The sequence below is a fragment of the Amblyomma americanum genome, chromosome 9 (assembly GCF_052857255.1).
Source record: "Amblyomma americanum isolate KBUSLIRL-KWMA chromosome 9, ASM5285725v1, whole genome shotgun sequence".
Taxonomy (NCBI): domain Eukaryota; kingdom Metazoa; phylum Arthropoda; class Arachnida; order Ixodida; family Ixodidae; genus Amblyomma; species Amblyomma americanum.
Window position 1 is genome coordinate 108459539 of NC_135505.1, and position 27527 is coordinate 108487065.

General features: G+C 43.6%; 1 protein-coding gene across 1 annotated transcript; it reads left to right on the forward strand.

Annotated features, from left to right (window-relative positions):
• On the forward strand, positions 1 to 27232 carry LOC144103576 (uncharacterized). Its single transcript, XM_077636255.1, has 5 exons — positions 1 to 4461; positions 7037 to 7097; positions 13503 to 13689; positions 24693 to 24746; positions 25442 to 27232. Exons 1-5 carry the CDS (start codon positions 3818 to 3820, stop codon positions 26080 to 26082), a joined length of 1587 nt encoding a protein of 528 aa, XP_077492381.1. The 5' UTR covers positions 1 to 3817; the 3' UTR covers positions 26083 to 27232.
• The last annotated feature ends 295 nt before the right edge of the window (positions 27233 to 27527 follow it).

The following is a 27527-nucleotide window of genomic DNA, read 5'->3' on the forward strand; positions in this document are numbered from 1 at the left end:
TATTTTGCAGGCCATCATTTATAAGCCAAGCTGTACAACATTCCAGAGGAGAAAGCCATGCCTGAAATCCTTGACTCCATTGCTTGATGCTCATAACCTGAAAAATTGCATGTATAGTGATCTCAATGCAATGTGTTTATGTACAAAGTGGGATGAAAATGGTTTTGATGTAATTGTTTTAGTTACAGGGATCTAGACGAAGAATATGGGCTCGCGCTCACAAGAAAAATTTTGTTTAGTGGACTCGTTTTGTAAACAGTATAATTTTGTTCACAGAAATGATGAGTGCCTTGAAAAAGGAGAGGGATGTAGGCAATAACGGGAATTGTGGATTGCTACATTCTGGCCTCTACAGGTGTTACTGATGCTGAGGGGCACCAGGTTTCTTTTTTTTGAGCTCGAGTTGTGCAGCAGAAAACATTGGCGTACATTGGTGGAACAGTTTAAGTTAAGCTCTGAATGAGATTCCTATTTCAGTCGTGGCACATACAGGACATGTGACTACGTACAGCAATCAAATGCAACCTCTGATCTGTGTAATCTTGCGGTGAGCACTTAGCAGTATTATAATTGGAATCAATATTTCATCACTCAAAATCAAGCACCAGGAACGATGTGGGACCTGACGAACAAGTGCCAGCTGATCTTCCAGCTTTTTAAGACAAGCCAGGCACTCCATGAAAAAGGGGTGGAGAAGCAGGGAGGTTTAATGGCTGTGGGGCATGTTTTAGGGCTGTTATTACGTTCGGGAAATGTTGCATACTTTTGGAAGAAAGTCTGTACCAGTGTCACTGAGATGTTGCATGTCTGTTTGTAAAGTGACTTTGTGACTTGGAGAATTAAACAAAATAAGCATCTCATGCTCAGCTTTGATAAATGAAGATTACTGGTTGAAAAACATTATGCTCAATTAAAAATGCAAAATCCAGAAAATGATGCCATTATTTTTGGTGCAAAATATGGTGAATCACAACCCATCTTGTTACGCAGAGATCAAAAGTTCTCCGGAACGGAGGTGAGTCATTGTGAAATAATTAATTTGCCATCATATGAAGAACAAAATGCAATTATGGTGGACATTGTGTGATAGTTGTTTTAATCATGCACATTGATTTTTTCATTGATGCTATGTGGTAAGCTATGTTAATCATATACATTGATTTTTTCATTGACGCTGTTTTTCTTGTTTTTCAAAGGTGAAATTTGCATGCGTTGGAATAGCTAGCCTTTTGTAGCATTTGTGTTTGACACTTCAATCAGTATCTTGATTCTTTTGCTGTATGGCCTTGATTGACTGCACTGCTTCACACTGTTGCTTTGTCATCTGGTTGGGGCTTTATGAAGACTGTAGCTATGTAAAACGTGCTATCGGTATCGTGTGGTTTATTCTGCGTGTTACTGTATGTGCAGCTGTTCACTGCTTTATGGGCTTTTTTTTGGCTTTGCAGAAGAATGCAATACGATTCCTTGTGCTTGGTCCCAAGTGAATGACCTCATTCTGTGATGTGCATAGCATTGCTTACTATTTCAAAATTGTTTCTTGCTTTGTTCATTTAGCCTGCATAATGACATCTTCCTTTCTACTTTAAGACTTTTTAAGAGCAGGTAAAATTTAGCTGTATGGGGTCTTCTGCTGCAAAGTTTTTTTAGTTTTCTTGTACTGTTTGTTATGCACATCTGTTTTGTCAAGGCAGCACCCTTTTTTACCAGACTTGTTGACCCGCGGTGTTCTTTCTTTAAGTTGCCCGACTAGGGCCCTATATGAGTCAAACCTTCATGAATCACAAAATTTCTATAAAACCAGTGTACTGCTGCAATTATGCTCAGAATAATTCAGCAGTTGATGAGAAGCTGACAAGCCGCACTATTATTCACAACCTGTCGCCATGTTCACTGCCTCTACAGTGGTGGTCTAACCATTGGAGCATGCCCTTCACACATAGGATGTGCGGTGTTGGATTCCCAGTGCCACTGGATAAACACCAGTGCTACAATACGCAAGCTTTGTCCCTGGCTTCTGATGGGTGCAATGCTTGGAAATGGGTGTTTCACCCCACCTTGTTTAGACGAAAGTGCGTGATGCCATGCTGGTATTTGGCCGGAGCAGCCCTTGCGCCATGAAAATTGACCAGTCTCAGCCTCAGCTTTCACTCTCGCTGTTACGATGACCTCACCTCATCAGTGTGTTCCCAGAGATGGGCTTCTTTTGTGCCATCCGTGGTGTTAGAATAGCTGGTAACCTTATACCCTTTTTCAGAGAAGTGCATTGATGAACTGATCAGCATTTAGAAGTGCATTGTGAAACTCATTCCTAACTGTTTATTGATTTTTTTTCTTGTCCCAAAATTGGAGGTGCAGACAATAAACGAGTTAATATGGAATGCTCTAACTGCACTCAGGAAGCAGTAGTGTGCACTTTAGATGTGGTTCTACCGACTTGATTAATTACACCCTTGGAGACAATGGAGGCAGAACATCGTGTTGGGCATATTGGCAACATTAATGGGCAGCTGTAACCTGGACGTTTTTACCGGTAGCCATGCTCTAAACAGTTTTTTCTTTTGCACAGTTCAGTGGCTTTAAATGGTTTAATAATGAAATGATGGCTCTATCAATGTTTTGTGTCATTAAACATAACTGACACTCATTAGGTCCTAAGCCTGTCTAGAGACTGTCCTTCCCATGAAGCTAGAAAATGCACAACTTCATTTGTCAATGTAATGGCTGTTTATTCGGTTCCGATAGATCTCTAATTTGTAGGCAATTGTCGGTTTTTCGTGAGCTTAAGAACAGTAATCATCTGCATCGAGAGTTAAAAGTCAAGAATGTTTGCTTTGGAACTCTTCAGGCTCTCGCTACTGAATTTACACAACCTTGAAAAGCTGTTTCACAGGATTGTAATCCATATTCAGTCTCATGCACATACCACCACATCAGCTGTTGCACGTGTAATCTTTTGTCTCAGTGGATATAATCTGGTTTTCACATGCAGGTCTTAGCTTCAGAGACCAGAAACATGGTGTACCCTCTGGACAGAACTCGCCAAGTTAGAATGGCAATTTTTTTCCATATATGCTTTCCTGAAGAGTGTCTTTGAGTGAATAGATTGAAGGATACAGAAGCTTCACTTTACTGAACTGTGCTGAATGACGGTTATATGTGCCTTTGATATTCTGGAAAGTTGCTTTCTGTGATATGTGTACTACTCACCAAACTGTCACCACTGTGAGTTCTTTTTATTGATGCAAGAAATTGTGCAAGGGACCAAGGCCTTGCCAGGCTTTTAGGCTTTAGCCTTGGCCTCCTTAGATACTGCCTGAGGAACAAAAAAATGACATTGTGCACTGGGCTAAGCATAGCTGACTGCCACTTGTTTATATATTAAGCCCACTTGGGTGGAGTTCAGACAGTGTCTTTCTTAATGCCAGTAATGTAAATGCAAAGATCAAATGCGCCAAATTGGATGAGTTTAAAGGCTGCCTTATTTTTTGGCAGTGATAAAATTTCTTGCAGCCTAAATGTTTTTTTTTTTCTGCCTGCGTGCAGATTTGAGCGTAGAGACACCTTGTTTCAGGCCTGAGTCCTCCTTAGGTCTGATCTGTGGAATAAAATTTCTGATAAACATTCGCAGCTTTTATGAGTCTGCTCTCCACATTCAAGTTTTTTCCTAACTCCAAGTGAACTGTGGATTGTTGGTTCTGACATTTTATTTATTGTACTCTGCCTGTACAACACAGGTTCAGTCGTCACACAGAGCGCCCATGGCACGCCTCCCGTGCATGATTCAACCAGTGAAAGGGACCTGGTGAGCCACTGCATGGAGTCTACTTCTTCCAGCATGGGAAACCACAGGGGTCAGCCCACAGGAAATAAGCTGCATGAATGCACCGACTGCAGTAAGAGGTTCAAAACAAGGTCGGACTTAGTGGTGCATCTCCGAGTCCATACCGGCGACCGCCCATACCAATGTAACGACTGTCGAAGCAGCTTTACACAAAGTGCCAATCTGAAGGCACACCAGCGCACTCACACAGGCGAGCGTCCTTACCGTTGTGACCACTGTGGTAGCAGCTTTGCACAGCGCAGCAATTTGGTGACACACCAGCGCACACACACAGGCGAGCGTCCTTACCTTTGTGGCCACTGTGGTAGCAGCTTTGCAAAGCACAGCCATTTGGTGACGCACCAGCGCACACACACAGGCGAGCGTCCTTACCGTTGTGACCATTGTGGTAGCACCTTTGCACTGAAGCAGAACCTGGTGCACCACATCCGTACCCACACAGGTGAAAAGCCATTTCAGTGCCAGCTGTGCCCCATGGCCTTTATAGCTAGTTCACACCTCTATAGGCATGAGAGATCCCATAAGGGCGAAAAGCCCTTCCATTGTGACTTGTGCCAAAAGTCATTCACTTCGAGGCAAGCTTTGAAACACCACAAGGAGAGGATGCACAAAGAATAGCAATGGTCGCTCGTTAATACCTATAACAAATTAGTGTTTTTATGACAACACACGAAAAGCTGCTGTGAAATATTTGGCTGCTGCTGTGAAAATCTTTGTTTTTAAAGCAGTGTTAGTAGCAGGAATGAGAGGACAATTAGGTGTCCCACCTCAAAACGATGTGTCTTGCAGTAGTTTGCTGTCTTGAGGAGTTCTGTGTTTTTTGGAACGAGAGCGGACAAAACAATTTACTAACATCTGCATCACCATTTCTGAGAGCACTGTCTCTGTCTTATATAAATGGCACAATATTTGCGGAACATTGTTTACTCACCGTCTAGTCTATTTGGTCTGTCTGAATACCAGCTGTTTGTGACCATTTCACACTGTGCTAGCTTTGTTATGTTGGTGTTACTTGAAAAAACTTTCTTTGTTTATATAAGGTGCTCATGACAAGCCACAAGGGTCATGGCTGCTGAAACAAAAATTACCTTGATTAGTGCCTTTGAAAAACATTGTAATCATTTAGTGTAACATGAAGTTCATAATTTAAGTCAATTGTGTGAAACTGCTTAGTCCAGATTAGTATTTTATTCCAGTTTCTATTGCAAACATGTTGAATGCATTCTGGCTATTTGTAAAATTTGCTTAACTGACATAGTTTTCATTAAAATTCAAAAGTAGTGCAGTTCTTTGGCTAGACTGCTTCAAAAAAAGCTGTTTCTCTCTTTTTTCCTATTCTACTTTGAGCATCCATAGACATTGTGCCTAGCATCCAGCAAAGAATTGCTATCATGACTCTCTTCAGCACTCGGTGCTGTTCCCTACAGCACACCTTTTTGTCTGATAGCATTGCATTACCAATAGCACAAGAACTTGTGGTTTTGTTGGTGGCTTTGGATAAAAGTTCAAACTTCTTATTTTCCCAACCACTGTGTATTTACCTGCCGTTGCATGCATTTGTTCTAATAAAGATCAATGAGCAACCTTTTAGGTCATTTTCAAATGAATAACTCCTCTTCTCTTTTGCACATTGTGCAGTCTTCCCCGTGCTTTGCACTCGCATTATTTGAAGCTCAAGCACAGTTAACCAATATATGCCTCACGTCCTACATGCAGGCCACCGTGTGCAGTAACTCAGAAAGCTTATTTAGCAAAAACTAATTGTGCCAGCTAGCGTAGGTTCAAGAGGGTGTAACTTTCTCCTGCGCATGGGTTGTGTTGAGTTTTTATTTTTATGGTTTTGAAGTTCAGAGCGATCAGTCTTCTCTGGATGCCAGTTTTGAAATTTGAGTCCATCAAATACATTGTAATTCTGCAATATAAACAAACCATTTCTGTTTATTGTCATAAGGAAAACGCCACGTGTGATGAGAAATGCGATTGTATAGTATGTCAAATGCTTGACAGGTTGTGAATCTGCCTAATATCCTACAATGTAGGACAGCTAGAAAGTTGGTGTTGATAAAAATATTTCTGTGAATGAAAGAATGATTCTGATTTGAGAGTGAAATAAACGGTTATATTGACAAACATTTGAATACTTTCTGATTACTGAATTTTCGTTATATATGAGTTAAGCTGTGTACTCAAAGAATGTGTACCTTGCGTACTCAAAAGAATGATTACAAAGCACGTCGCAATTACTAAGCCGCCGCCGTGGTGGCTTAGCGGTCGCTTAGTGGTTATAGCACTTGGCTGCTGACATGACAGATGCGGGCTTAATCCCCACTGCAGCAGTCTAATTTCAATGGGGCTGAAATTCTAGAGGGCTGTGTACTTGTTGATGTCAGTGCACTTTTTAGAACCCAAGGTGGCAAAATTTTGGAGCCCTTTACTACGGTGTCCCACACAGCCTGAGTTGTTTCGGGATGTTAAACCCCCATTAAATAAAGTAAACTAGTTACAGCACCAACTCTGTGCACACCATGCCCTCTCTTTGAGTGCATAAAAAGCAAATCAGGTGCTTTTGAGTTCTGCTGGCTCAAGATTTCATATTAAGAGAAAGCTGGTATGCAGCGTCATTATGATCAAGGCTCTTACAGGGATCCCGTTTGTCGTTTTAAAATTTCATGGACACAACAGGAATCGTTTCTGATTCTACACAATGCACGAGTGTTTTTTCAGCAAACACCTCTCAATTTTGAAATGCTTCACCACCGTGGGTAATGTTAAGTGAGTACTCACACGCATACGACCACATCCCTTACAGAGCAAAACTACAAGAGAGGGATCTTGCTGTTAGCATTGAATTGCCATATGTCTGCATGTGAAATATACTGCGGTGGAATAGTGCACAATGCTGGCACCCCAGTTTTGTCAACATGTCTGTGACACCAATGTTTTGGGACAGGTTTGACCATTGGTGCAAAGTCAACAAGCAGATGACACATGAATGCAGCACAGTTTTGGAGTGGATGTGCTTTGTTGTGTATTAAAGTGACAGCAGTATGATGAGGTGCACTCATGCATCACTGTTGGTCAGCTGCATGTGCAGAGGCTGGCATTGCTCTGTGAAGTGCACTTCTGTGCAGTTGAGAGCTTTATTGTTGCACTGAATCATGAAACTGCTGACATGGTCTGGAAGGCTTTCAGCTGGTGGATCATTGCAATGCTGACAGGCACTGAAAAGATAGTTGGCACAATACCTGAACAGGTGAGAGGGCAAAACACGTCCCTAGAATACGTTCTAAGCATGTTTCGGGCTGAGCATGCGATTATCTACTGATAACATTTGTTTAAAAAAGGTGTGAACATCAGAGTGTGCAGTTAAAGTTGTAGGATTTCACTGTCATTTTTTGCCTTCCTCATCGCAGTGCCTTTGGGAGATGTGAAACACACAGTTCAGTCATTCTAGACAAGTGTTTTGCCCTCTGTACAATCAATAAAAATCAGTCAAGCAGCAAACATTAGGAACACAGTACAAAGGCATTGCCTTCACGTCATTTATCAAATAGGCCAGTCACATTTGGACGCTGCGAGGCTTGCATCTCCTGCACAATTTTTTGGTGTACGTTCCCACGTATGTCCTGCAATTAGAATAAGGTGGCCGATCACCTCTGGAAAAATTGCAGTGCGAAAGCCCGCAGTTCTTGTTTTATCCATAATGTGATACGTGCTTAATGCTCACACCCAGAGCACTCGTCACATTGGCTTCACAGTTCTTCTAGCATGAGCTCCGCTATCTCTTGGTAAACTAAGGTATGCGGGAAAGCCCACTTGTCGACTTTTGCATGCCGTTTCTGACGGAAAGGGAGTGTTGAGTTGAGGTGTAACTGGCAGTGTGAGCGATAGTGTAAAAAAAATCCCACCTATTGCATGGTGCATTGTAGTTCATGCACGTCTGATGTGACTATAGCAAAAGCGGGACGTTGTGAAGACTATTTCTGTGCGAAACCTGCACTGTCAGTATTGTGTGGTGCATTCTTCATGTTATCGTTTGTGCAGCTGTTTGCTGCTTTATGGGTGTTTTTCTGGCTTTGCTGGAGAGTGCAATACAATTCCTTGTGGTTGGTCTCCAGTGAATGACCTCATTTCACCAGATTACTTACTATTTCAAAACAGTATTTGTTGCTATATGCATTTAGCCTGCATTCTGACATCTTCCATTCCATTTTTAGGCTTCTTTAAGAACAGGTCACATTTAGCTCTATAAAGGATAATGTAACAGTATTTTAGTTTTCTGATAATACCCATTGCTCTGCGCATCTGTCGGTCAAAGCAGTGCCAGTATTACCAGATTTACTGGCCTGCAATGTTCTTTTTTTTAGTGTCTCAACATGGACCCTTACAGGTGTCTGGCTCTGATGCATCACAAAATTTATGTAAAAGCAGTGTAATGCTCTGGTTATGCTCAGAATTATCCAGCATCTGATGAAAAGATGAGAAGTTGCACTTTTATTCTGAACTTCTCGTCGAGTTCATTCCCTAAACTGCAGTGACCTATGAATTGGATCATGTGCCTCGCATGTAGAATGAGCAGTGTTGGATTCCCAGTGCAACTGGATACCCACCAGTGCTACAATACGCAAGCTTTGTCCCTGGCTTCTGCTGGGTGGAATGTTTGGAAATGGGTGTTTGACCCCACCTTGTTTAGACAAAAGTTCCTGATGCCATGCTGCTGTTTTTCCAAAGCTGCCCTTGTGCCATGAAAATTCACCATTGTCATCATCGACTCACTCATTGTTCTGGTCGCCTCACCTTATCAATATGTTCTCAGAGATCAGCTTCTTCTGTGCCATCCAAGGTGTTAGATTAGCCGATCAACTTAAACCTCTTTCAGTGCAGCACATTGATGGACTGAGTAGCATCTAGTAATGCATTTACAAGCTCAGTGATGACAGTTTCTTCTTATTTTTTTCTCGATTTTCCACCGTAAATTGGAGGCGCCACTCATACACGGACAAATACGGTGTTCTCTGACTGCAGTCAGGACACAGTAGTGTGCAGTTTCAGGAGTTTTTCTACTGACTTGGTTAATTGCGCTCTTGAAGATGCTGCAGGTGAAACACCATGTTGGGCATATTGGCCACATTCACAGGCAGCTGTAACCTTTGATGTAAGTTAGCCTCCTGACAATTTTTTTTCTGTAGCCATGATCTGATAGTTTTTTCTCGTGCATGGAGCAAAAGGGCAGAAAAATTTTAATAACAAAAAATTAGTGCTGTGCCAATCTCTTGCATCGTTATGCATAACTGAGCCTCTAGCTTTTAAGCCCTGTGGACAGACTTGTACAGTCCTTCCCATAGAGCCAGTAATTGTGCTAATTCACTGGTCACTGCAATGGATGTTCACTCAATTCCAATAGATCTCTAGATTTCTCCGCAGTCATAAACCTTTCATGAAAATAGGTATAGTTCTCCCTTGCATGCTGAATTAAATGTCGGGAACATTTTGGTTTGGAACTCGCTTTTTTTAAGCCTGGCATGCACAGTTTACACAATCTGGCACAGTTTTGTACATAATTTTATTCTATACCACTGTCTCGTGCTCTTAACATGAAGTGAACTGTGGAATGTGTAGTCTTGCGTCTTATTGGATGTCATGTTACTTTCACGTGCAGGGTTGGGCACTAGGGGCTCAAAGCATGGCAAACCTTCTGTACAGAACTCAGTCACCAGGTTAGAATCTACATTTTTTCTGCATATGTGCTTTCCTGAAGATTGTCTTTCAAAGAGCAGTTTGAAGGATACAGAAGCTTCACTCACTTTACCATGGTAAATGACAATATTTGCCTTTCATAATCTTTAAAGTTGTTGCTTTCTGTGATATGTGAACTACTGACTGAACTGCCACCCTTGTCAGTTCATTTCAGTGATGCAAAAACTTGTACAGGGGCCAAGGCTTTGTCTGGCTTTTAGCCTTTTACTCTTATTAGGCAATGTCTGAGGAGCAAACAAAGCAAAGAAAAATGTGATTGTGCTGTGTGCTTAACACTGCTGACTGCTACTTGTGTAGTTATTAAGACCACCTGTATGGATTTGGGACAGTGTGTATCATGATGCCAGTAAAGTAACTGCTGAGGTCAAAGGCAGCGGCTTTGGATAGATGGCAAAGGCTGCCCTAATGTGTGCATTTCTTGCAGCCTAAATGTTCTGATCAACTGCATGCAGAATTCAGTGTACATCTTCCTTCGTGCCTGAATTCTCTTTAAGGCCAATCTACTGAATAAAACTTTTTTGTAAACATCGACAGCTGTTGATGAGTGGACCCTCCACATTCATCTTTCATCCCTAGCTACAACTGAACTGTGGACTGTTGGTTCTTGCATTTTTTTAAAGTACACTGCTTGTACAATGCAGGTTCAGTCATCACACATGGCTTCCATATCACGCCTCCTACACAAGATTCGACCAGTCAGAGGTGGATGGAATCTACTCCTTCTGGCATGGCTAACAAGGGCAGTAAACCCACAGGAAAAGGGCTGCACAGATGCACCTCCTGCAGCAGGGGATTCAGAAGCAGATCCCAACTAGTGACGCATCTCCGAGCCCATTCCGGCAACCACCCATCACAATGTAACATCTGCGGAAGTAGCTTTACAAAGCTGCACCCTGGCACGGGCGAGTGTCCTTATCGTGAGCACTGTGGAAAAAACTCAAAAATGCAACCTGGTACACCACCTACGCAATCACACTGGTGAGCGTTCATACCATTGTGGCCACTGTGGTAGCAGCTTTGCACAGCAGAGTCACCTGGTGGCACACCAGCGCACTCATACTGGTGAGCGTCCTTACCACTGCGATCATTGTGATTCCCTTACTCTGTCCGTCGTCCGGTGTTTTGCGCTTCCAAGTTTACAACATGCATCACTAACTAGCCCGGCAGCTTGCTCTCCTGAACTGCATTTCTAGTACAGCGGGCCCATCTTTTTGTGTGTCTCCTGCTTCTCCTTCACTCATCGATCTTCTAGTTCGGCACATCGTCAGCACAACATGCCAAGCACGTCTGTTAGCCTTTTGCCTCCGGAAAGGGGTCACGCCAGACTGTGTGAGTGCCCTTTTTGGTCCCGTTAAGCCTTCGTGGGGACATGTGAAGCGTCTTACCAAGATTATGCGCTCAGAGCTGTGGCGACAGATCCGGCTTTACCAAGACTGGCTGAGGGTATTGTGCCAAAGCATGTTCCCTGTGGGGGTCGCTAATAATAAGCTAATGGACTCGAAGCTTCTAGCGTCGCACCTTATAGACCAGCAATGGAGAGCTGTCCTAGGCCATCTTCTGACCACGTATTGCAAGAATAAGCCGGAACACCAGAAGGAACGTGTGGTCTTCACCGGCGGGGCATGCGTTCCTGAAAGGATTTCACGCGTCCTGGAAAAAGGCCCCAAATTCGGCATTCAACCTAAGGTACCCGCCCATGAACTCCTCGCCATCAACAGGACTATTGCCTCAAAGGCAAAAAGCGAAGACCAGGAACGTTGCCTACTGGACGGAGTGGACTGCTTAAAAAGGTGTGCTAAGTATCCCATGTCCTGTAAGACTGGTTCCATTGATGTCTTCTCCGTTGTAAAATATTTTAAGGACAATGATCTTAGCTTACTTCAGTCTGATAAAGAAGGCATGTTTGTTGTCATGCCTAATGGCCTCTAATGAAAAAGCTCTCCAAGCGGTTCACAAAAATTTTGTGCGCGTTAAACGAAGTCAAGCCAGGGTGAAAACAAAATTCATTGCCTTTTGCAGCAGCCTACATTTGTCGTCCTTGGCAACTGCCATCAATGCCAGCTCAAAGAATTCCCTGGATGTTTTCTTCTCGGCAAAAACGCACAAACCGGATATGCCATTTAGAATAATAACCAATCCTCCAACCCGCTCCCAGTCACCTCTGGCGTCCCGCAGGGTTCCGTCCTTGGTCCCTTGTTATTCCTCATTTACATTAACGACTTACCCCAGCGCGTATCTTGCCATATCCGCTTGTTCGCTGACGATTGCGTTATTTATCGTTCGGTAACTAACCCTTCTGACCAAGAATCCCTTCAAGCAAACCTAAACCTCGTACTAAACTGGTGTTCGCAGTGGATGATGACACTCAACCCTAACAAATGTAAGTACAGGTCTTTTCACCGCCGTCGCAACCCTTTTGTTTTTGAATATTCCGTTTCTAACTGCCCCGTTGACCTCGTCCAGTCTTACAAATACTTCGGTATCACCATTTCTGATGATTTATCTTGGCGACTGCACGTAACTAATCTGATATCAGCTAATAAAACATTAGGTTTCTTAAAACGTCACCTGAGGGAAGCCCCTCAACACGTCAGACTACAAGCATACATCTCACTTATCAGAACTGGAATACGCATCGCCCATCTGGAACCCTCATCAAGCATATTTAACAAATGCCATCGAAGCTGTACAAAACCGAGCTACCAGATTTATTCACTCTTCATACTCATACGACGTTAGCATATCATCTCTAAAATTACAATCAGGTTTGTGTGATCTTTCTGCTCGCCGTCGCATTGCCAGTCTTGTTTTGTATCACAAGTTTTTTTTTTTTTCGCCCCTAAGACAAGAACCATACATCTGCGCACACCCACCACGCAGATCCCATCGCAAGTTTTGCGTCCACGAGCCCGTTCTACTACCTTAATGAACTCATTTTTTTCACGAACAGCAACTGACTGGAACGGCCTTCCCCACCATGTCGCTGCCATAACCTGTCCATCCACGTTTTCGACTTCTGTGATCGCCTGCATCTTGTAAACCCCACCCCTTATGTAACACCCCGGAAGGGGTCTTTAAGGAAAATAAAGTGATGTGATGTGATGTGATAATGAAGGTTTCCACCTATTCATTCTTAACTTTATCCCTCATTGATTGCATAACTTTGGCTTAGAGCGCGACAACATACATCACAACAAAGAGCAGAGTTAGCGACGATAGCTCAACGGGACGACACAGAGCCAAGGGTGTGACATTCCCGTAGAGCCAATGGGGACGATTTTGAAATGCGACGGTGGCGGTGCCTGGGAGTTGGCGGTAAAAACATAAATTGCTCAAAACTTTGCTCGCTATGCTTGCGCCGGTCGCTGTCGTCTGCTGCCACTGCGCTGCAGCGTTGCCCGCGGCGGCACTGGCGGCGCAGACGCGTTGTGTCATTGACTCCAGCCGCGTTTGCTGCCAGATACCAGGATCGCTGCAATCGTTCCGACCGTGGCGACACTTATGGCGCGGACGCGCAACTTGCAACATGCCACAGCACTGACAGAGCTGAGCAGACCAGGCTCCGTACGTACTGTGTGTAGCGACGTTCTGTCGTCTGCTAGTGTCGTCGCATAGCGATGCAATGGACCCTCATTTTTGAAAGTCTTTCCCGAGAACTTGGCTACTCTCCTCATGCAGTTGGCGGCGCAACAGGTGGGCATTGTCATGAAAAAAAGACGAGAATGTCGAAAAGACAAAATGCTAAGTGGAAAACGAGAACTGAAACTGAAAAACCGTGCTGAGGTCAATTTTACGCACTGCCAAAGGTTGACTTCTGGGACAAGCTGCCCAACTTCCGGTGGCTTCACTTTCGGGCGCCCGATGCGGCATAAGTGGAGTTCAGTGGGAAGACGTATGATAGCGCAAGCTGCATCGCGGGCGGCATCAACGATGGCACAAACTTTGCGCGGTGCCCGCTGTGCCAGACTGCCAGTCCTCAATCTGTTGTTTACATGTTCGGTTGTGTGTCTTCTCAGTCTGTGAGAAAAAGAAGCTTTGCAGAAGGAAATCTTTGAGCCTACAGACCAAGGGGAAATGCGTTCGACCCGGTGAACTTTTGCAACTTAACTTTTGCGGCGTGCGTCTTTGGGTCCGTCTTTGTGTGCGCTTGCACAAATGTCGCCGCACAGTCTCGAAAGATTCAGGCTTGTTAACGCCTTTACCAGTAACATGAAAGCCGCAGAAGTGTATAACCACAATAGCAGACAAATTTGCTTCGTTGAAGCCTGCCGGAGTTATTCCTTTAAACCTGCTATTTAACACTTGCATCGGTGGGCAAATAGGCGCAATACGCTGAAGAGCTGTATATTGGCGTTAATTTATGTAAGTTCATTAGTTGCGTGTCTTCAGCCTTGACCATCTCACTGACTCGGTCGCCAGTGAGCTTTGCACGCCTTATTTCTCTTGTAGCAGGGTTTAGCGAAGACAGCACGTTGGTGGTGATCGCGCCGTTCACATTTCTGGTATGTCTGTGTTCTTCTGCGTCCGTAATCGCAAAGGAAATGCAACAATTACGCCTTTTTCAATCTATAGTTTTGCCGTGAAAAGGGTAATGCTTTATTAATTCTCTGGCGGTATGTGTGATAACCATTCATGGTGCGTTACGGTGACTTTTGGAAGCTGGTGAACCATATCCCGATGGCTGTACCTGCAGTTTACGCCGACAACTGGTACAAACAGTTTATAGTTACGGCATGTCACCAGGCTTTTGTTTTTGTGTACGGAATTCGTCTCCTTATTCATGCTCGCATTACATACAGGTACAGTGAACTAGAATAATACAGGTATACAATCCTTTTTCCGCGTCTCAATAGGCGCTATACAGGAATGAAAAATGCATGCTACTCTTCGATTGGACTAAATGGTCTTCTTTAAAATTCGTGACTACCCATTTTGAACATTTCTTTTTTTTTATTGCGTTCTCGTTTTGCATGCATTGGAGGAGTACCAGTAGCCAGGGGACGACCATTCCAGAGGAACTGCAGCCAGTTATGCCGACGCATAGCTTGATGCTCCTATCCAGTAAAACAATGTATTGAGGGATGTGTGTTTGTACCACACACCAAGAATCTCCCCTAGATAGATAACTATTGGTATCCTCTTTATATCAGGCCGGTGGCGAGTGCCACCAAGCCTAGCAAGTTAAAGTGGTGAACTGTTTTGTACTGCCCCTTCCTTTTTTCAGACTGAATCCTGCTGTTTTTTTTTTGTATTCATGGCCATTTTTCATGTTCTGAGCTGTGTTCTTTCTCGATTTCTCTGACGTTTTGTGGAATTTCTTCATCCTGCTTTCACATCACCTGTTAATTTTGCTTCCACTGTCTGTGAATCCCAAGGATACTGGAAAGCTATGTTCTCTAAGGTATCTGTTTGAGTGGCTTTAATGTTTTCTGCACTGCTCCTGTCTGATGCACAATTGTCTCCCTGTTTGTACTTGCTTCAATGTATTGCCTGGTTCTAAGGCAACCTGATCTAGTCTCAGGTACATGGGTAATGACTCTTGACTTATTATATAGCGCTTCCTTCTGGATTTCGTTCGTACCAGCTCTGTATTTACGCCTTGAATCTTTTCTCCACATTTTTTTCATGCACTTATACTCCGTTTCATACATAACAGGCAACGCTGCGGAGCCTGCGGAATTAGTGTGTTCGTCAAACCATACTCCGTCACATATAATTTATTCTTCTCAAAACTTTTATGAGTATTTGGATGAAAACTAAGAGTGGTATAGAACGAAGTATTACGATTGAAAATCATAGTCAAAACTTAGAGGAGCTCAGTGTTCAGGTCTTCTGGCTATTTTCACTGAGTGAACTACTTTTCGGGCGCATATTGAGTTGGAGCGATTCGCCCTGAAAGCCTCTTATCATTGCCGCAGGCAGGTTTTGCTGGATGAGTCACAGGGCGAATATTGTGGCGAGAGGTAACACAAATTCCAGTAGGTGCCAGCCACGGCACTTAAGGTTTGTCACAACAAGATATGCTTATGCTCAGTTTGGTTGTATGGCAAACAACTTTTTGGGCGCGGACTTAGCCTGCGTGAACAGGCGCACTAGCTTTGGCAGCACTGCCTCCTATGAGTGAAATGGAGTATAGGAGTCTCGGTTTCACAAACTTTTTTTGATGTTGCATGGCCATGTTGTTTGAGTCAAAGAGCAAGGTTCTGTCGGATTAAACCCTCCAGAGCTTTTTTCTTTTCCTACCGACAGTGAATGTACTTCCTGAAGCAACTCATTGCTCCCAAGAGCTTTTGCACGTCTTAATTTCGTGACGGGAGTAGGAAGTTAACAACACACTGAATGAAATTTTCATCTGTCTTAATTCCTACCCTTGTGGTTGCATCTGCAAGGAATTTGTCTTCTTGAGCACCAAAGATGCACATCTGTTTGCTTGGGGTGAAACGATTTTCATGAATTGCCTTAAGCACTGCCCTCAAATTACTGTCTTATTTGGCCTTTGCGTGCCAGGTCAATACGTCATCTTTATATACTCTCACGCCAGGCAGGCTATCTAGTGCTTGACTGATTTCCCTTTGAAATATTTCTGATGCGGGACATAAGCCAAAGCCTGTACAGTGTACTGAAGGTGCATAATTTGGACGCTTGTTCGCCTAATAGCATCTGATTAAACCCATGATTGGCATAAAGTTTGCTGAAATAAGTGGCACCAGCCAACTGTGCTTCAATATCCACTCTTCTATAAGGTTTATGTATCTCTTGCATTTGATGTTTTCGTTGGTATCCCATTTTGTGACACCATGCTTCGAGCTGCATGACGCTGACGCTGTGATTGGCGTGGGAAGAACCACCTGTATTGCAGTGCACTTCTTGTTATACCCCATGGATCTGGCCAGTGCGGCCGGATGACGCATCATAATCCGCCAAATATCGATACAGTTATATGTCTTCGGAAGTCAAAATTTTTTTGTGAGGGAGCACAGGGTCGCAAGGTAGGGTGCCATTCCGGCAGTGACGTGGTAAACAACTGTAATGTTGGGGGTGCCCCATCATCCCCTGATGTCCCTACAGCTGCGTATGTGGCCAGGAAGCATTACCACCTTCTGATCAGTCATGATAAGTAAGGCTGTGGGATAGTATTTAATATTTCTGGTAAGTCGCCAGGGATAATGTAGCAATGTTCAAATTTTATTTTACAGCTTCTCATCTCTTCCGAGGTTCGTAATATCTCTTTTCAGAAACGCATAAATATCTGTGACTGTAAACATCTAACTTAATGGTCAAGAATGCGTATTGCTACTCTGATGCTCTTTGGATTAGGTTTGTACCCTGATGTTTTAATTAGAGGTTTCAACTTGCATAAGCCACATTTTTAAGTTTAACACACATTAGTGCTGTCTGCCTTTATGCCAAAATTAAAAAGCTTGTATATGTCACAAATGATATACTGATTGCAGGTCATGGTAATACAAACTCTGAGCAATATCAAGTGAGGTAGTCTTGTAGGCTTTAAGATCAAGATCTCTTGAAGATCTAGCTTCCTAATGGTTTCTCCGAGGTTTTCATAAATCTGCTTGCTTTATGATACAATCACTTGTGGCTCTAGACAACTCTTAAGCTTGTACGGGTCACACCTAATGCAGTATCCATGGGGAGCTGTTCTGCTGATGACTTGGTTATGTCTTATCAACGCTTCAGGACTGATTAGGGTGGACTTCTGCTCTACCATTGTTTAGAGCTGTTCTGGCATGCCATGTCTGCTTGAGACGAGTCGTTGAGGCAAAAAGAGCGCAGTGTCCCCAATGCCCGTAACAGTCGCTCTGTCTGTCGGCGCTAGGGTCGCTTCAAAGAAGGTGCCCTCCCTTGTCAATTAAGGTAACTAGGGAGAACGACATTGCAGAGAAGTAAACTCAAGAGCACAGAGCGGCCTGAGTGCCCACAATGCTGAGAATGCACTCTCTAGTTAAGTTTTTGACGTCAGAACTTCCTTGCACCTCGGACTGCATATTATCAACTGTCACTTTAGATTTATTTCTGAGATCACATCCACAAGGTTAGCTTTTTTTTGAGATGCATAATGCCGTGTGTGCTAAAAAAATGGGCAGCTGCCGCAACATGTGTGATCTGCATTTTAGGGTGCACTCTGCTGGCTCTTGGCACTTGCTTGATGCAGTGGATCTGTGTTTTACCTTAGCCAGGAGTCTGCATTTAAAATTGCATCAGCGTTGCCTAGATGCATTACACTATCAGTCTTTGATGTATGGGTGTTGTTTCTCATGCCATGGTTTCTTGGCAAGATAAAATGTATTAATGTATTTTAATGGCTGCTTCTGAGGCATTAAAGGGCCATAATTCTCGATCGCACTAAATATTCTCTCTGTAGTGGAGCAGGCATCGCCAGCGGTGCTGATGAAGAAGAAGCTCTCGCTTGTGCAACACAGAACACTTTCGGTAGCCGGCCTGGGTAGGAACATCGACAGCCCGCTCCGCCAGCTCACCGGCGGCGGCTACCGGGTCATTCAATAAATGTTAATCGCGCACCACATCTGGCAATGCCGGATGATAGCTTCGACGCATGCAACACCGCCCCCACTGGCTCTGCGCTCCTGGCCGTCCTGTCCCTTCACTTGGCCTTGCTGCTGCTCGCCCGCTGTTCACACCCGGTTTTAGGCGGCCTCTTCTTGCCACCATGTTCACGCCTATCATCACATCTGGTGAGCTTCTTCAGCCGTACCAGCGCTCTTTCCTTCCTCGGCTGCCCGTGTTTTATGCCAAGAGCCCAGTTTTGTGGCTGGCGCTGCTGGACTTGCACTTTCATGTGCACCATGTGTCCAGCCAGGCAGCTGCGCAATCAGCACGCTAGCTGCGAACTCCCACCCAGTCTTCTGACAAAGCTGCGGTTGCCGCCTCCTGGCCCAGACATGTACGCTGACTTCAATAAGGGCCTGACGGCATATTTCGGCTTGGAGCTCCTGCTGACTCTCTGCGCTCCTGTTCCCAACTTAGAAGCTGCGGCGCCACTTCACCGACCACCCCTGGCCGCATTCTCTGCCGGAGCTGTTTCACCTTCCCCGTCGCCCGTTCCTACGTTCCAGGGCACAGTGCATATGGCCCGTAAATAATGGTGTGGGTACGTTCTCGCCACTGGCATTTCCTGGCCAGCTTCAACCCCACTGCTGGCCCCACCAGTTCACGTTACAACTGCAGTACGCCTAGCTCGCTTCCCATTCCTCAATGACTTTTCCCGCCGGTTGCTCCCGTCATCATCATTTTTTGGCTCCCCTCGCCCTCTGAAGCAGCCAGGCTCGACCGCCCGAGGTCGTTTCTTCTGCCCAACAGCCTTCCCGACTTCTGACCCGACTTCCCCTGACATGAAACTTGTAGATACCGTTTTTATTCTTTCTCTTATCGCGCGCCGCGTTAGGTGGGGAGCATCTGTAGTGGCGCTGATGAAGAAGAAGCTCTCGCTCGTGCTACACAGAATGCTTCCGGCAACCGGCCTAGCCAGCAACGTCGACAGCCCTGCTCCACCGGCTCACCGGCTGCGGCTACTGGGACATCCAGTAAATGTGGATTGCCTTTCACACTTTCCCCATGTACAAGTGGTTACTGTATTGAACTCTCCTTTTGTGTAATAGAGGCTTTCCCTTGTGCAGTGTATTCGCAGGTGGAGGGCTGAATGCTGGAGGAACAACTTCTATGGACAACTGCTGGCAAACTATCCAGATGATATCGTATGGCTCATATTTTTTCAAATTGCGTATCTGTTGCTCTCAATTTCTGATAACTATGTGCCAAGTTACGCACATCAGAATCCTTCTGGGCAATCTTTGACGAATACAGTGGGTCTTGACTTGGCAGCATTTATATATGAGGTACAGGCCATTTTGGAGCTTAGGTTTACGGCGTTTTGTGGCATTTCTGTCGTGTTGATTGCTTTCGCTTTTGCCTGTGTTGAGCTGTATGGATTGGCAGTTTTTTTGCTGCCAAGGTCATCTGCTAGTCCTGCAATATACAGGGGTTGCAGAATTGTAGGGCTGAGACAAGCAAATTGTTCTCACATTCCCCTAAGTACTTAATCAGTTGTGTGTCCTAGGTGAATTATGGCTTGGCGATCTTGGGTGCTGGAAACAGACATTGCACTTGCTTATTATTTTTTGTGTGCATTTTTTGGAATCCTAATCCCACATCCAATGAAGGAGTGAGTTTGCTGTGGTGTTCGATACAACCAGGTGCATTGTTAGTATGACAGGCAGGAAATGCCTACTGAAGTATATGCAATACCATTCTGGGTCCACTCTTGGAACTTGGTACAGGCACTAAAACAAACTTTCAAGCAAGCAAATCAGCCCTGTCATCTGTGCCCTTTTCATACTATCATAAAATGTACCTCGGCTGCAGTAGCAGAACAATTCCTGCCTGGTACCCAGTGCATTTCTCTCTTCTATACACACCTCCGCAAATAACTGCTGTTACCTGTGGCTGTTGAAGTTGGGCAATCTGCCATTGCAATCAACTCTGGGATGTCAGTCTATCGTATTTGAAGCATCCCAAAGATGGGACACAGTAAGGAGGCACCGTGAGCATTGACTGTTAACTAGTTTTATTTGAGAAAGCTGAGGAACATATGTAGGTTTGGCGTATGTATGGGAAGCGTTCATGATTAAGAAGGAAGAACATCGTTTATTAGCCGACCATCTGTCGCTCTGTTTCCCAAGGAAATCGCATTTCTAGATCATCAGATTTATGACGCATGCCCTGCCGCTAAATTTTAGCTGCCTTGTACAGTGTCATAAATGTATCGTTACTTGTTTACACTTGTTTTGCTCGTTTTGTGGCTCCCTCTGATATCATCATCATGCTTCTGATGCATGCATTGTTGTTAGATTTTAGCTGTCTTATACACTTGCCATGATTTATTTTGTTTCTTGTTTACACATGTTTTGTAGCTCTTTGTGTCTTCCCTTTTGGGATCTTGTCAGTAGCAGAACTGGGCACGGGCCGTTTCCTCATTCATGATGCAATTTTTTGAATTATTTTTTGTTCTTAGCTTGCCAAACCTATATAACGTGTGTTGCTGAGCTTCTTGAAATAAAACCAGTTGCTACTCGGCACTCGTGTCTCCTCGCTATGCCCCGTCCTTGCTCTGTTTTGAATATAATCAGTAACCAACAAGTCCAATTCTCAGCACTTGCACCAATCTGTGACTATTGCATATATAGAGCCTGTAGGCACCTCCACTATTAGCATTTGAGTTTTTGCATACTTATTCTGTCTTGCTCTGATTGATATCGCAGACAAATCGAGTCTTGGTACTACAAGCTGCCAAGCATTAACCTTTCAAAATTCTTCCAACCCTTACTTCACCGGTGTCTTACTATTGGAAACATGTAATTCCACATCCCCAGTAGCAGTATCTGGCTTTTTACTTGCATTAAGCCATAAACACAACCAGATAACTTTCAAACACACGAGTGCCTACTCCAGTTTATGTGCTGTATTCACAAAGCATATGAACAATTCACTTGTGGCTTTAGAGAGTTCTGCTTTGGCTACTACAATCTCTTTGAATTTGCAGCAATGAGGACCAGTATTATGAGGACAAAGTGTAAATCCGGCCTGAGGAAAAACCTTCGAAAGCGATCTATTCGTGAGAACTTGTTCAGAACCATACCATCATATATGCATGTGCAAAGTTAGGTTCACAGAAATCCATCTGCCTTTGCCTACAGAACTAACCAGACCAGCTGTGTTAGGTATAACACTATTGACATTGCGTCTTAGCTGGTAGGAAACAACAGTTTCAAATATTTGTTCATACTCTAATACACAATGCCAGTTGCACTTTGTTTCTGACCATATCTTTTTACATTTTGTGCCTAGGAAAGGAAGAAAACGACACAATCTGTTGTCAGATGTCCTTTTTTGGAATGCTTGCTACTGCTCTGTACATTGCCGTTTACAAAAAGCACACAAGTGCTGCTGCTTGTGTCATTTCTGTTCATTTTAAAGTGACACTCCTTTGCTCTCCATTATTTTGCAGGCCATCATTTATAAGCCAAGCTGTACAACATTCCAGAGGAAAAAGCCATGCCTGAAATCCTTCCTTGACACCATTGCTTGATGTTCATAACCTGAGAAATTGCATGTGCAGTGGTCTCAGTGCATTGTGCTTATGTACAAAGTGGGATGAAAATGGTTTTGATGTAATTGTTTTAATTACAGGGATCTAGACAAGGAATATGGGCTCGCCCTCAAAAGAAAAATTTTGTTTAGTGGAGTCGTTTTGTACGCAGTATAATTTTTTCCATAGAAATGATGACTGCCTTGAAACAGGAGAGGGAAGAAAGGTATAACGGGAATAATGGATTGCTGCATTGTGGCCTCTTCAGGTGTTACTGATGCTGAGGGGGCACCAGGTTCCTTTATTTTTTGAGCTCAAGAGTCTTGCAGTAGAAAACATTGGCATACACTGGTTGAGCAGTTTAAATGAGGCTCAAAATGAGATTTCAATTTCAGTCGTGGCACATACAGGACACTTGACCACGTACAGCAATAAAATGCAACCTACGACCTGTGTACTCTTGTGGTGTGCACTTAGCAGTACTAGTACTAGAATCAGTATATTTGGTCACTCAGAATCAAGCACCAGGACGGGAGTGATACCTGACAAACAAGCACCAGCTGGTCTTCCAACTTTCTTAGACAAGCCAGGCACTCCATGGAAAACGGGTGGAAAGGCAAGGAGGTTTAATGGCTGTGTGGCATTCCAGAGAACTGGGTCAAACTGGTGTATGTTTTAGGGCAGTTATTACATTCAGGAAATATATACTTTTGGAAGGAAGTCTGTGCCGGAGTCACTAAGAGGTTGCATGTCTGTTTGCAAAGTAACTTTGACTTGGAGAATTGAACAAAATAAGCATCTCGAGCTCCGCTTTGATAAAGGAAGATCAGTGGTTTGAAAACATAATGCTCAATTAAAAATGCAAATTGCAGAAAATGACACCTTTACTTTTGGTGCAAAGTAAGGGGAATCAGAACCCCATCCTGTAATACAGAGATCGAAGCAAGGTCTCGGGAACGGAGGTGATGGTCATTGTGAAAAACAATGTGACATCATATGAAGGAGCACAAAATGCGATTATGCTGGACAGTGTGATAGTTATGTTAATCATGCACATTGATGTGATAGTTATGTTAATCATGCTCATTGATTTTTTCATTGATGCTATGTGATAGTTATGTTAATCATGCACATTGATTTTTTCATTGACACTATGGTTTTCTTGCTTTCCAAAGCTGAAATGTTAAAGGTGAAAATAGCATGCATTGGAATAATTAGCCTTTTCGTGCATCTGTGTTCCACACCTCAATCTTTATCTTGATTCTTTTGCTGTATGGCCTTGACTCCACTTTTTCACACTATTGCTTTGTCTTCTGGTTGGGGCATTGTGAAGACTATAGCTGTGCAAAACCTGTGCTATCAGTATCGTGTGGTTTATTCTACATGTTATTGTATATGCAGCTGTTCACTACTTATGGGCATTTTTTTTGCTTTGCTGAAGAGTCCAATATGATTCCTTGTGATTGGTCTCAAGTGAATGAGCTCATTTTGTGATGTGCATGCATTACTTACTATTTCAAAAGTGTTTCTTGCTGTGTTCATTTAGCCTACATTATGACAGCTTCCATTCCATTTTAAGACTTTTTAAGAGCAGGTAAAAGTTAGCTGTATGGGGTCTTCTGTTGCAAAGTTTTTTTAGTTTTCTTGTAATACTGTTTGTTATGCGCATCTGTTTTGTCAAGGCAGCACCCTTTTTTACCAGACTTGTTGACCGCAGTGTTCTTTTTTTTAGTTGCCCGACTAGGGCACTATATGAGTCAAGCCTTCATGAATCACAAAATTTCTGTAAAAGCTGTGTAGTGCTGCGATTATGCTCAGAATAATGCAGCAGCTGATGACAAGTCGCACTATTATTCACAACCTGTCGCCGTGTTCACTGCCTCTACAGCATTGGTCTAACCATTGGAGTATGCACCTTACACGTAGGATGTGCGGTGTTGGATTCCCAGTGCCACTGGATACCCACCAGTGCTACAATACGCAAGCTTTGTCCCTGGCTTCTGATGGGTGCAATGCTTGGAAATGGGTGTTTGACCCCACCTTGTTTAGACAAAAGTGCCTGATGCCATGCTGCTATTTGACCAGTGCTGCCCTTGTGCCGTGAAAATTCACCATTGTCAGCCTCGGCTCACTCTCGCTGTTACGATGACCTCACCTCCTCAGTGTTTCCAGAGATGGGCTTCTTTTTTGCCATCCATGGTGTTAGAAAAGCTGCTGACCTTAAACCTTTTTCAGAACTGCGCATTGATGAACTGATCAGCATTTAGAAATGCATTGTGAAATGGGGTCACAACTGTTTCTTCATTTTTTCCTTGTCCCAAAATTGGAGGTGCAGGCATTAAACGCGTTAATATGGAATGCTCTAACTGCACTCAAGAAACAGTAGTGTGCAGTTTAGATTTGGTTCTGCTGACTTGATTAATTGCACTCTTGGAGAAGATGGAGGCAGAAAATTGTGTTGGGCATGTTGGCAGCATTGATGGGCAGCTGTAACCTGGACGTTTTTATGGGCAGCCATACTGTGCAAGTTTTTTCTTTTTGCACAGGTCAATGGATTTAAATGGTTTAATAATTAAATCATGGCTCTATCAATGTTTTGTGTCATAAAACATAACTGACACTCATTAGTTCTTAAGCCTGTCTAGAGACTGTCCTTTGCATGAAGCCAGAAAACACGCAAATTCATTTGTTAATGTAATGGCTGTTGACTCAGTTGCGATAGGTCTCTAATTTGTAGGCAATTGTCAGTTTTTTGTGAGCTTAAGAACAGTAATAATCTGCATGCATAGTTAAGTCAAGAATGTTTACTTTTGAAACTCTTCAGGCTCTCGCTACTGAATTTACACAACCTTGAAAGGCTGTTCTACGAGATTGTATTTCATATTCACAGTGCAATGCACATACCACCACATGAGCTGTTCCACATGTAATCTTTTGTCTCAGTGGATATAATCTGGTTTTCACATGCAGGTACGAGCTCCAGGGACCACAAGCATGGTGTACCCTCTGGAGAGAACTCGCCAGGTTAGAATCTGCACTTTTTCTTCATATATGCTTCCCTGAAGAATGTCTTTGAGTGAATAGATTGAAGGATATAGAAGCTTCACTTGACCGAACTGTGGTGAATGACGGTTATATGTGCCTTTGATATTCTGGAAAGTTGCCTTCTGTGATATGTGTACTACTCACCAAACTGTCACCGCTGTGAGTTCTGTTTATTGATGCAAAAAATTGTACAAGGGACCAAGGCCTTGCCAGGCTTTTAGACTTTAGCCTTGGCCTCCTTAGATACTGTCTGAGGAGCTAATAAAACAAAAAAATGCATTGTGCATTGGGCTAAGTATAGCTGACTGCCACTTGTTTATTTATTAAGCCCACTTGGGTGGAGTTCGAACAGTGTCTTTCTTAATGCCAGTAATGTAAGTGCAAAGATCAAATGCACCAACTTTGGATGAATTCAAAGACTGCCCTGTTTTTTGGTAGTGATAAAATTTCTGGCAGCCTAAATGTTTTTTGCCTGCATGCAGAACTGAGTGTAGAGACGTCTTGTTTCAGGCCTGAACTCTCCTTAGAGCCGATTTGTTGAATAAAACTTTTCGTAAACATCCACAGCTTTTGATGAGAGTGCCCTCCGCATTCAACTTTTTTCCTAACCCCAAGTGAACTGTGGATTGTTGGTTCTTTCATTTTATTTAATGTACTCTGCCTGTACAACACAGGCTCAGTCGTCACACAGAGCGCCCATGGCACACCTCCCGTGCAAGATTCAACCAGTGAAAAGCACCCTGTGAGCCGTTCCATGGAGTCTACTTCTTCCGGCGACGGTAACCACCGGGGTAAACCCACAGGAAAGAAGCTGCACAAATGCACCGACTGCAGCAAGAGATTCAAAAGAAGATGCAATCTAGTGGTGCATCTCCGAGTCCATACTGGCGACCGCCCATACCAATGTAATGACTGTGGAATCAGCTTTTTACAAAAGCCCCATCTGGTGGCACACCAGCGCACTCACACGGGCGAGCGTCCTTACCATTGTGGCCACTGTGGTAGCAGCTTTACAAGCCGGGAAAACATGGTGAGACACCAGCGGACTCACACTGGTGAACGTCCTTACCGTTGTGACCATTGTGGTAGAACCTTTGCACTGAAGCAGAACCTGGTGCTACACATCCGTACCCACACTGGTGAAAAGCCGTTCCAGTGCCAGCTGTGCCCCATGGCTTTTGGAATGCATTCAGCCCTTGTGAGGCATGAGAGATCCCATAAGGGCGAAAAGCCTTTCCAATGTGACTTGTGCCAAAAGGCATTCACTCGGAGCCAAGCTTTGAAACACCACAAGGAGGCTATTCATAATAAATAGCTGTAGTCTGCAATTCCCCTGGTATATATGTTTTGCTTACTACCAATTTGTATACTTGCTCACAAGGTTCTAGCTGAATACCCCATGAAAGGTGCTGGTAACTAACCTTCATTAATTATATTAGCAAGTTTTGTTTATTGTGACAAACTGTTAGAAAATGACATTTTTTGTGCCCTTGCACAACACCCACGCTGTCGCTCCAAGTCTTTCCTGAAAACAGAGTGAGCCTGCTATGCTCGTAAACTTGCATATTGGAAATAAAATTGCGGTCGTGCAACAAGGTCCTTCGGACATAAGCTTCGTTGCGAATTTCGGCACATTCATTGTGGAGTAAAAGAAGTTGTACCCTTGGGTGCAAGCCCCCTCCCCCACAGGTGAAAATCTTCAACTGGAAATCTGATGGTTTTTGCTGGTATTAGCTGGTTTCAGATGGTCCCAACAACAGAGCTTGCTTGTTTCCAACTCCTCCAAATGCTCCCAGCAAGAACCTTTCAACAGGACAAACTGGTTCCTGCAGAAACGTCCTGGTTCCAACTGTATATAGAGCTTGCTGGTTTAAGTTGAACTGGGATTTGCTGGTCCCAGCTGATAACTTCTTGCTGTTCAATTTGAAGAACTTTTTTATTGTTTGGATTATTAGCTAAAAGAAGTTTTAAGCTAAATCCTTTTGATTGTGCCCACTATAAAATGCATAAAGAGCACCAATATGTGATGAGAAAACTGTCCACATTAACCGTTTCTCACTGACACTGCTAGTACATCCTCAATGGAGGACATGCAGTGTAAGCACAAGTGGTTGTTGCTATTGTCGCTGCTTGCGGAGTGGGGTTTGCAGCTGTATGTGTGCTCTCGTGATATAGGCAATAACAGTGTTGTCCTGCAAGGTGACTGTTATGTTAGCGTAGGTTCCAGCAGCTGCTAGTTCCAACAGCTATTGGTTCCAGCAGCTGTTGGGAGTTGAAGTATATTCCATCCATGCTTCACCTTTAATGGCATTCAATATATGCTTTAGTTTTCTTGCTTGACTGATTAAATTTGATAACAGATGTCAAGAGTTTTCAACCTGAAGTAATAATAAGCAAATTATTTCGACTTCTATTCCTTTGTGATGCTCAAGTAATTATGCATATGACCTAAGTCCCGCATTAAAGCTCTAACCCTTGCACTCTCTGTTTAAGACAACTTGCCTTTCGGTGAATTTTACCTCAGCACTTTAACCCTTACGTATATATATATATATATATATGAATTGTTTTTGGTGTGACCATGACTTTCATTCTACCTTAGTATATTCTTTTTACTTCTTACTACCTCAAAGGCCCTGCAAAAGGTATTACATGAGGGAATGGTAACGTTACAAAGCATAATATTGCTTGAGTTGATGATTTGAATAGTGATGGGGTCAGTATGGAGCAAGACATGGCTGGGCAAGTCATCAGTCTTTT